Genomic DNA, 11850 nt, shown 5'->3' with positions numbered 1-11850 from the left:
GAGGGCTACAAGCTAGGCACACCTACGAGTGCCAGCAGTTACTCTCTCTCCTCAGTGAAGACAACACTGGCTCTTCCTCCAGTCACCTTGATAACTGGGAGAGCACGAGGGTGGTGAGGGGTAGTGAGGTGGTAGTAGTGGTGATGGGTAGTGAGGTGGTAGTAGTGGTGATGGGTAGTGAGGTGGTAGCAGTGGTGATGGGTAGTGAGGTGGTAGCAGTGGTGATGGGTAGTGAGGTGGTAGCAGTGGTGATGGGTAGTGAGGTGGTAGCAGTGCTGATGAGTAGGGATGTGGTAGCAGTGGTGATGGGTAGGAAGGTGATAGCAGTGCTGATGAGTAGGGATGTGGTAGCAGTGGTGATGGTTGTGGTAATGGTGATAACAGTGGTGGGCAGTACTGGAGTTCTGTCACTACAACAACAACAAACACACCAGCAGTGTGCTACTACTCTGTCTTACATGGTGGTTACACAGTGGGAACAAAAGCTAGCTATGTTTCCCTGTCATATTCCATCACACACGTTGGATTACATATTTACATGAAGAGCATATATATGTCGTGCCGAGTAGGTAAAACTTGCGATTTTGGCTTAAATAGCAACGCTCTTCATGCCGAATAAGGCAACTGAAAATTTGTGTATGCAATAATTTCGCAAAAATCATTCGGAACCTAACGAGAAAAATATATTTCATTGTGTTTGATTATTATTAAATTATTGTAAATTTATCTAAAATATATGTAGCTGGATTAGGCTAAGTTATATTGCACTTGTTATAATAAGGTTAGGTAAGTTTTCTAAGCTTCTTTTGGTGCAAAGTTAATGTTTAAATTAACATATATGAAAAAAATATATCTTTAAACGTATAAGAGAAAATTTCGGAAAGGACTTAATTTTTAATGAGTTCTTGCTAATTGACCAATTTTACCTTTTTCGGCACGACATATATATATATATATATATATATATATATATATATATATATATATATATATATATATATATATATATATATATATATATATATATATATATATATATATATATATACTGCAAGAGCAGTACACAAACACTGATCTCTGGCCAAATGAGACTCGAACCTACGAAACTTGGAACAAGGTGCAGAGTGCTTAGCACTGCATAGGTTCGAGTCTCCTTCGGCCAGAGATCAGTGTTTATATATATATATATATATATATATATATATATATATATATATATATATATATATATATATATAGAGAGAGAGAGAGAGAGAGAGAGAGAGAGAGAGAGAGAGAGAGAGAGAGAGAGAGAGAGAGAGAGAGAGAGAGAGAGAGAGAGTAAGAGGTGGATGGGACAAAAGGAAAATGGCAACAACAAGTAAGAGAGAGATGAAAGTTTATAAACTAAGGGAGGAAGAAGTTCGGGTGAGATATAAGCAACTATTGGCAGAAAGGTGGGCTGGTGCAAGTATGAGTAGTGGGGGGGTTGAAGAGGGTTGGAATAGTTTTAAAAATGCAGTATTAGAATGTGGGGCAGAAGTTTGTGGTTATAGGAGGGTGGATGCAGGAGGAAAGAGGAGTGATTGGTGGAATGATGAAGTAAACGGTGTGATAAAAGAGAAAAGGGTAGCTTATGAGATGTTTTTACAAAGCAGAAGTGTTATAAGAAGAATAGAGTATATGGAGAGTAAAAGAAAGGTGAAGAGAGTCTTGAGAGAGTGCAAAAGGAGAACAGATGATAGAGTGGGAGAGGCACTTTCAAGAAATTTTGCTGAGAATAAGAAAAAATTTTGGAGTGAGTTAAACAAGCTAAGAAATCATAAGGAACGAATGGATTTGTCAACTACAAACAGAGTAGGGTAGTAGATGGGGAGATGGAGGTATTGGGTAGATAGCGAGAATATTTTGAGGAACTTTTAAATGTCCACGAAGAAAGGGAGGCGGCAATTTCTTGCACTGGCCAGCGAGGTATACCATCTTTTAGGAGTGAAGAAGAGCAGGACGTGAGTGTGGGGGAGGTACGTGAGGCATTACGTCCAATGAAAGGGGGTAAAGCAGCTGTAACTGATGGGATCATAACAGAAATGTTAAAAGCAGGGGGGAAGGTTTTAGTGTTGGAGTGGTTGGTATTTTTGTTTAATAAATGTATGAAAGAGGGGAAGGTACCTAGGGATTGGCGGTGAGCATGTATAGTCCCTTTATATAAAGGGAAGGGAGACAAAAGAGATTGTAAAAATTATCGAGGAATAAGTTTACTGAGTATACCAGGAAAAGTGTACGGTAGGGTTATTATTGAAAAAATTAGAGGTAAGACAGAATGTAGAATTGCGGATGAGCAAGGAGGTTTTAGAGTGGGTAGGGGATGTGTAGATCAAGTGTTTACATTGAAGCATATATGTGAATAGTATTAATATAAAGGTAGGGAAGTTTTTATTGCATTTATGGATTTAGAAAAGGCAGATGATAGAGTGGATAGGGGAGCAATGTGGCAGATGTGGCAGGTATATGGAATAGGTGGTAAGTTACTAAATGCTGTAAAGAGTTTTTATGAGGATAGTGAGGCTCAGGTTAGGGTGTGTAAAAGAGAGGGAGACTACTTCCCGGTAAAAATAGGTCTTAGGCAGGGATGTGTAATGTCACCATGGTTGTTTAATATATTTATAGATGGGGTTGTAAAAGAAGTAAATGCTAGGGTGTTCGGGAGAGGGGTGGGATTAAATTATGGGGAATCAAATACAAAATGGGAACTGACACAGTTACTTTTTGCTGATGATACTGTGCTTATGGGAGATTCTAAAGAAAAATTGCAAAGGTTAGTGGACGAATTTGGGAGTGTGTGTAAAGGTAGAAACTTGAAAGTGAATATAGAAAAGAGTAAGGTGATGAGGGTATGAAATGATTTAGATAAGAAATATTGGATATCAAATTGGGGAGGAGGAGTATGGAAGAAGTGAATGTTTTCAGATATTTGGGAGTTGACGTGTCAGCGGATGGATTTATGAAGGATGAGGTTAATCATAGAATTGATGAAAGAAAAAAGGTGAGTGGTGCATTGAGGTATATGTGGAGACAAAAAACGTTATCTATGGAGACAAAGAAGGGAATGTATGAAAGTATAGTAGTACCAACACTCTTATATGGGTGTGAAGCTTGGGTTGTAAATACTGCAGTGAGGAGGCGGCTGGAGGCAATGGAGAAGTCCTGTCTAAGGGCAATGTGTGGTGTAAATATTATGCAGAAAATTCGGAGTGTGGAAATTAGGAGAAGGTGTGGAGTTAATAAAAGTATTAGTCAGAGAGCCGAAAAGTGGTTGTTGAGGTGGTTTGGTCATTTAGAGAGAATGGATCAAAGTAAAATGACATGGAGAGCGTATAAATCTGTAGGGGAAGGAAGGCGGGGTAGTGGTCGTCCTCGAGAAGGTTGGAGGGTGAGGGTAAAGGAGGTTTTGTGGGCGAGGGGCTTGGGCTTCCAGCAAGCGTGCGTGAGCGTGTTAGATAGGAGTGAATGGAGACGAATGGTATTTGGGACCTGACGAGCTGTTGAAGTGTGAGCAGGGTAATATTTTGCGAAGGGATTAAGGGAAACCGGTTATTTTTATATAGCCGGACTTGAGTCCTGGAAATGGGAAGTTCAATGCCTGCACTTTACAGGAGGAGTTTGGGATATTGGCAGTTTGGAGGGATATGTTGTGTATCTTTATACGTATATACTTCTAAACTGTTGTATTCTGAGCACCTCTGCAAAAACAGTGATTATGTGTGAGTGAGGCGAAAGTGTTGAATGATGATGAAAGTATTTTCTTATATATATATATATATATATATATATATATATATATATATATATATATATATATATATATATATATATATATATATATATATATATATATATATATATATATATATATATATGCATTTCCACATTCTGTAATGTTCTAATTCTATGTTTATGTTACTTCAGAAACACTAAGTAACTCGCAAATTATGAACTAACAAGGTGGATTAGACTAATTAATGAACATCATTTTAATCAAGGGTGGGACCAGGGAAGGTAACTTTGGTCAAAGCTGAGAGTAAGGAAGGTAGGCAGGCAGCACTCACACACACACACACAAACATTGCCTCTCAGAGTGACACAGAGATAGCAGAAAGAGCAGACTGACTTGTCAGTCTCGTGGCGACAGGTCATTGGCGAGGGAGAGGACAGAGACGGAGGAAGTGACTGACAGGGCAGTGTGTGGAGCAGTGGCAGACAGAACCACTGTCTTGAAGCTGCGACACACAGTAGTAGTGTGGGAAGCAGCTACCAACAGTGGCAGTGTCTGGAACAATGACTGACAGAGGCAGTGTCTAGAGCAGTGACTAATAGAAGCAGTGTCTGGAGCAGTGACTAATAGAAGCAGTGTCTTGAGCAGTGACTGACAGAGGCAGTGTCTGAAACAGTAAGGGGACAGAAGCAGTGACGGGGACAGCAGTGATCGCAGGTGTGGCAGTGAGAGGTGTGCAGTGCTTCAGAGAAGAGCTCCTCTCTACACCATGGTGAGGGAGGAAGCACAGCAGCAGGAGGAGCAGCGAGGAGGCTGGAACCTCGGCAGGATAGGTAAGAAGGATCCTAATGGTGTCGGTGAAAAGATCTTGATCCGAGGAATTGGAGCTACCCCTTTCCACTTCTTCCAATCAAATCTGATTATTTCCCACTGTTACATTAAAAAATAATTGTAGTAATAATATGAGCAAAAGCAACGAGGATATTATTATTATTATTATTATTATTATTATTATTATTATTATTATTATTATTATTATTATTATTATTATTGTTATTGTTATTGATATTATTATTATTATTATTGTTATTATTATTATTATTATTATTATTATTATTATTATTATTATTATTATTATTATTATTATTAATTATTATTTTCTTTTATTAATACTGCTACTATTACCACTGCAAGTATTATACTATTATTATCAATTCTACTACTATTACTATTATTATTATTATTATTATTACTACTACTACTATTATTACTATGTACTACTATTACTTTTATTACTACTACTATTACTATTACTATTACTACTACTATTAGTACTACTACTACTACTACTATTCTTTTAATAATAATTAAAATGAGGAAGAAGACGTACTATCAAGAATTATTCCATATTTCTCTTTTTTTTTTTTTTTTGCTAACTTCCACGTCCGGTCTTAAAAACCCGTCATTATTTATCCCTACCCAAGGTGACATGCTGCCCACGAGGCCACCTCTCACCCTCCCGCTGAGAGGTCAGTAAGTCTGACCAACATCTTACACGCTCGTCACAGAAACGGAAGATCAGCAGTGTAAATTATTTATTTTGACAATTTCTAGATGGCAGGTAAATCTTGCTAATTGTTAGTCTGCTTGTGAGTGTTTGTTTCGTTATTCTACCTGCTCGTCCTCTGGTAATTTCTTCGAATTTTCCACGAGGACGTAGGAGAGTTATTTCCGTACAGGAAGGACCGGTAGGAAGTGGTTGGTACCGAGGGACTAGTAGGAAGGAGTTGGTACCGAAAGCCTGATAGGAAGGGGCTGGTACCGAGGGACCGGTAGGAAAGGGTTGGTGCCAAGGGACCGGTAGGAAAGGGCTGGTACAAAGGGACTGGTAGGAAGGGGTTGCTACCGAAGGTCAGGTAGGAAGGGGTTGGTACCGAGGGGACTGGTAGGAAAGGGATGGTACCGAGAGACTGGTAATAAGGGGCTGATACTAAGGGACTGGTTGCTGTTTGTATATGAGTAGGAAGATTGTGAAGAAAAACTGAAGGTGTGCTGTTTGGATGCGCGTGAATGCAGCGCTGTTGTTTAAAGGGAAATACGTTTTAACGTAACGAATTAAACGAAACTTGATGACCCCTGGACCTGAACGAAACAAAGAGTTTCAGTGTGAGGAGTTAAAAGGAACATGTATGCCTAGTGACAGCACAAGAGCGAGTATGTTTGTATAAATGTAAATGTTAGCTGGACTTGAATCCTGGAGGTAGTGACGCTGCAGTCGGAAGGTCGTCTGAACTGTGATGTCAGCATACTTATGGAAAGACGGCGATTGAGTGAATGATGGTGAATGTGTTATTTTTCTCTGGGTCACCCCCTGCCTTGTTAGGTAAAAAGGACACATGCAAAACTAATGTGACTTTTTTTATGGCAACGTTCGCTCTCCAGAAGCTTTATGAAGTTGTTACAAACAACATAGGAACACAAAGGAAATGTATAGTAGGTAACAATGTGAGGCGAAAAGTATAACTGGATCATGTTGTTGGTAGTATTATTAATAGTAGTAGTAGCAGTAGAAGTAGTGCTTGTAGTAGTACTTGTAGTAGTAGTAGTAGTAGTAGTAGTAGTGGAGGTAACTCATGGTTGCTATGTGATTGTGGGATTTATTGCTTTGAGAACTTTTCCTAATACTTCAGAAATGAAGAAGCTGCCTTTATTCTGCTTAGTAGGAAGGGGCTGGAAAAGACAACTAAAGATGTCTCGAGGCATTTTCTTCCGCGGAAATTATGCTCCTGATAACAAGACGAGCGTCGTTAAATCTCATCAAATAGTTGACGGAATTCCTGCGTTGTACACATGCATTGTTCAAGTCATCGTTCATGAATGCATTGATGTCTTCACAGAGTCGTGTTTCCAGGCTCCGTGCTATTTCACCGACGTATACCTTGTCACAGCTTCCACAGGGGATTGTGTAAACACCTGCACTGATCAACTGGTTCGATGTTCTTTGCCTTGGTCTCGGTCAGATCTCTGATGATTGAGTTTTGGAAGTGGAAAGTATGGTGCTTGATCTGTAAAATTTGGTCGCTGATGCTGGGGTTTAGTGAGTCACTGACTCGTGATCTCTGTGCACGTTTGAAAAGACAGACAGGGAGCGAGTAATGGTGAAGTGAAGGATTAGAGAAAGAATAAGATGGTAAGTGTTGACCTACGGAGAATTAGAAGAAGAAGAAACCCACGAATGGGATAGACATCACTCGAGAATAACGAGTTGTTTAGGGAGAGAATAAGACAGCAAGTCTTGATCTACGTAGAAGTTAAAAGGGGAATGCCACGAAGAGTTGCAAAAATCAGTCGAGAATGATGTGTTGTTCATGGGGAGGAAAAAGCATGAGAGATGGATGTTTATCACTAGGAGTGCACGAGTGCAGCCTTCCAGTGAGAGCAGTTAGTTATCGACCCGCCAAGAAAGTTCTTGCAACACCGTGTACAGGAGACTGGAGGCCACGCCCGAGTTATCGAAAATGAATCAACATTCGAATGGAGCGGAGAAGCGAGGAAGAGAAAGATCAAAATAGTCAGTGCCTGTGTGATATAAGTGAATAATAAACATGTGAGTGTGAGTGTGAGGGATGGATAACCATGGAAACCCGAAGTTGCAAGCAAATGTAAAGACTGAAGAATTAGACACATGTGCATCATCTGGGTATCTTTTGAAGACGTTTCGCCATCCAGTGGCTTCATTAATACAATACAAGGACGTATTATATTGATGAAGCCACCGGATGGCGAAACGTCTACAAATAAAGATACCAAGATGTTACACATGTGTCTAATTCTTCATCTTGTAGTTATTGTTTACCGTTCATGTACAGACGTCACAACTGCACCAGACTTCAGTATAAGGTGATGAATCCATCTATCACAATGGATAAAGAGAGACCATCTACCTGGGAAAGAGACCTCACCAGGTAGGTCTGTTTGTGACTTGATAAAGGCCATTGTGCGGGGGAAACGTTGCCAATAAAGGATGGCATTATACGGTATTAGTGTGTCTATCCACCGTGTACGTACTCTATACCTTTTTCCCGCATCTATCACTCTAAAGCAACGCTACCTAGAAAATGCACAGCTTATCTCTCTCTCTCTCTCTCTCTCTCTCTCTCTCTCTCTCTCTCTCTCTCTCTCTCTCTCTCTCTCTCTCTCTCTCTCTCTCTCTCTCCTCTCTCTCTTTTTTTTACACAGGGTTTGACAGGTTAAGGATTCCTAGTTTTATTGACAAGCATTTACATTTTAAGGATTCCTAACTTTATTGACAAGCATTTACAGGTTAAGGATTCCTAACTTTATTGACAAGCTATTTACAGGTTAAGGATTCCTAACTTTATTGACAAGCATTTACAGGTTAAGGATTCCTAACTTTATTGACAAGCTATTTACAGGTTAAGGATTCCTAACTTTATTGACAAGCTATTTACAGGTTAAGGATTCCTAACTTTATTGACAAACTATTTACATGTTAAGGATTCCTAACTTTATTGGCAAACTAAGAGCTGTTACCTACATCAGCTCATTTGAAAGCATTTTTATTGTTATGAGACATACAAGTAGGGAACAGGATGAAGTTGGAGCCATCTGTGGGCCAGCATTTCCATTTGATCAACTGACTTTATCTCGTTGACATCATCATGCTGTACGAATGTGTTCCATACTCGAGTCATCCTGGGTATATATGATCTCAGATGGAGTGATGTTCTGGAGAAGGGTACAGCCAGAGTGAAGTTGCTGCTTTCTGCCCGTCTTGTGGCATAAAAGCTTGTTTCACGCTGTCCTCGAAGTGGATCCAAGTGTGGTACTTTGACAATATTGGCCTTGTACATAACAGTAAGGCCACCCACATCCCTCAAGTGTTGAAGGCTCTGCTGAAATGACAGATCTATCCAGGATGGATCCAGGCGAGAGATGAGACGTCTTGCTCTGTTCTCTACTCTGTCAAGCAGTCGCAGATGAGAGAGGGGCAGGCAAACCTAGAAAGTGGAGCATACTCAAGGTGTGAGTGTACTTGTCTCTCTCTCTCTCTCTCTCTCTCTCTCTCTCTCTCTCTCTCTCTCTCTCTCTCTCTCTTGGCCAGCTGAGTAAACTATTCGTTCTGGCGTGTGGTTGAGATGGTCTTTTGTACACACATACAAAAGTGTATTACAAAGAAACAGCGGATCAAGTCACTTATGAACACTGCAACTGCCCGGCATCACCTCTGTGAGTGATGCCTACCTGGAGTCTACCTGGAGTCTACCTGGAGTCTACCTGGAATCTACCTGGAGTCTACCTGGAGTCTACCTGGAGTCTACCTGGAGTCTACCTGGAGTCTACCCGGAGTCTATTTGTAGTCTACCTGGAGTCCACCTGGAGTCTACCTGGAGTCTACCTGGAGTCTATTTGTAGTCTACCTGGAGTTCACCTGGAGTCTACTTGGAGTCTACCTGGAGTCTACCTGGAGCCTACCTGGAATCTACCTGGAGTCTACCTGGAGTCTACCTCTCAGTAGTAGTAACCAGTTACCAGTAACCAGTGTACCGGTGGTTGACTCACTGCCAACCGTCTCTGCCTGAGTCACTGTCTGAACTCATATTGTGCTGACCTAGCACTATTCAAAGACCCCCTCACATATGGGTACTGTGGGCGGCCAGTCAGAGTTACGAGAGTGAGCAAGAGAGACAAGGTACGGCTGTAAGGGCTCTCCCCACATTATCTGTAATTATACGTACTACCAGCCTACGTGAGTATTACTTTACCCTAATCCACGTGTTTCGAACTCCCACATGATATACCTGGAATCTACCTTAAGGAAATCCCGGGGATCAACGCCCCCCGCGGCCGGGGTCCATGACCGGGCTAGCAGTCCCCCTTCACCTCATTAGCTGAGTTATCTCTACCTACCTGTATCTCTAGAGAAAAAAAAATATTAAGCCATCTCACACTCGTAGATCGACCGAAATCCTTCAACCTACATACACTCTCATGAAAGAGGCGTAGAATGATAAGAAGACACGAGTGACATGAACCTCCCTCTCCTTCCTCTTCCTCACCCCCTTCCTCTCCCCTTCCCCCGTCTCTCCCCTTCCCCAGCTTTACCCCCTCCTCACAGCCAGAGAAAGTATTCCCCCTCCCCCGTATTGTCTGAGCGTGCTGAATTAATACACACGTAATCGAATCTCCGTTTTAAATTAATGTAATAGTCACACCTTAAGTGGCGTCCTTAAGTGAATATCAGCTGCCTCGCATTAACGTTGAGAGAGAGAGAGAGAGAGAGAGAGAGAGAGAGAGAGAGAGAGAGAGAGAGAGAGAGAGGTAATGGTATGAGATATCGACACAATGTACTGGAGGCGCAAATAATTGTATGAAACCTTTGCTGGCAACGTTTCGCCCTCAAAGTGAGCTTTATTGACGACGTTTCGCCCTCACACCATCGCAGACAAAGTGGACGAGTCTCAAAGGGGGGTGAATACACACAAATGTTTGAATAAGACATATGCTACGTATGATGACACTTTTGTTTATGAGACGTTTCGCTCACCAGGAGCTCCTTCAAGCCAACACGGAGTACGTAAAATCGGAGAATGTGTAGTCGAAGGAAAATACTTGAGAAAGCTTCTAGCTTTGTTTAGGAAATCTTCTAGCTTATTTAAAGAAAACTTTTAGCTTTTTTTAAAGGAAACTTCTAGCTTTTGAAAGAAAGCTTCTAGCTTTTGAAAGAAAGCTTCTAGCTTTTTAAAGAAAGCTTCTAGCTTTTTAAAGAAAGCTTCTAGCTTTTTAAAGAAAGCTTCTAGCTTTTTAAAGAAAGCTTCTAGCTTTCTTTAAGTCAGCTCTAACACCGCCACCTCCAGTACTAGTTCTAAGAGTTAAAAGAGGGCGTATAAGAAGTGCGATCCTAATGAACTGAACCCGGGAAGCCAAACTTAGCGGATCCAACTCGCTGATCGTCAGCTGTTTTGTTTTTCGCTCTAAACATGAAAAGCCTTTGCCATGTGAAATGCAGCAGTGCTCTTATGAAACGGTGTACCGAGCTCACCATTACTCTAACAATAGACGGAAGCCGGTGAAGTGAGACTGACTAGTAGAAGCCTCGCTCATCAGGCAGACATACTGGTGCAACACACTCACATAATCCCCTTACCTCCATCACTACCAAGGCTGCATCTACCTACATGTATTGACGGCTACTACTGTTGTTGCTATTCTGCTGTTGTATGTAAAGTAAAAGGACACAAGTGCAACTAATGTGACATTTATTGTGGCAACGTTTCGCTCTCCAGGAGCTTTATCAAGCCATTACAAACAATACATGGACACAGAGGGTATATGGTACCTCACTAGTATTCACCTCACTCTGAGCCTTTATATACCCTCTGTGTCCATGTATTGTTTGTAATGGCTTGATAAAGCTCCTGGAGAGCGAAATGTTGCCACAATAAATGTCACATTAGTTGCACTTGTGTCCTTTTACTTTACATATTGTCGGTAATTCTACCAACTTTATTACTATATTCTGCTGTTGTTCTGCTGCTGATGCTGGTATCATATTACTGAAAATATAGAAAGCCAACAACTTGATGAACAAGACACGTGTGTAACACTTGTTTGTATTTACCTGTGACAGAAAAAAAAGCCTGCTGGACAGGCGAAACGTTTCGCTAGTATAGTTGACGAATCCAGCTTAAACCAGACTGCCTCGCCATTCTCCACAACACACAGGTGCAGTTAACATGTGTTTATGGTCTTAATAAAGGCATCTATTGCCCCTCAGTGCACGGTGTTTACGGTGTTAATGATAGGAGATACACTTAGAGTATCTTCACTAGATGAGTTTGTGTCCGGGGACCAGAGTGACTTTCTTGTGGTGTTATTACCTTCACGAGAGTTGTAAATCTGCACCAACCTTCACATGAGGTGGAAAAGTAGGAAATTTTGTTAAAATATATTCGTTGTTCCTCGTTATTATCGACGTTTCTGTGAAGGAATACGTTTAGAATGCAGTAGCTGGAACAATTCCTAACTAATCCACAATACCGTGGTAGAAGTAGTTCAGTGTTTTGGCTGCAACAATT

General features: G+C 41.0%; 1 protein-coding gene across 5 annotated transcripts in view; it reads left to right on the top strand.

Moving 5' to 3' along the window:
• The window catches only part of LOC128688267 (L-sorbose 1-dehydrogenase-like), a 44867-nt gene continuing 33017 nt past the window's right edge, over nucleotides 1–11850 (top strand). For 2 of the 5 annotated variants that reach the window (XM_053775993.2, XM_070086620.1), the window contains exons 1-2: nucleotides 20–113; nucleotides 3946–4584. In XM_053775993.2, the coding sequence (XP_053631968.2) occupies nucleotides 4521–4584 (64 nt within the window). In that variant the 5' untranslated portion in view covers nucleotides 20–113; nucleotides 3946–4520. Of the gene's footprint in view, nucleotides 114–3945; nucleotides 4585–11850 lie in introns of all 5 variants that reach the window. The other 3 variants (XM_070086619.1, XM_070086618.1, XM_070086617.1) reach the window with 3 other exon arrangements.

This window comes from Cherax quadricarinatus, chromosome 19 (genome assembly GCF_038502225.1).
Source record: "Cherax quadricarinatus isolate ZL_2023a chromosome 19, ASM3850222v1, whole genome shotgun sequence".
Taxonomy (NCBI): domain Eukaryota; kingdom Metazoa; phylum Arthropoda; class Malacostraca; order Decapoda; family Parastacidae; genus Cherax; species Cherax quadricarinatus.
This window is presented reverse-complemented; position numbering and strand designations above follow the sequence as displayed.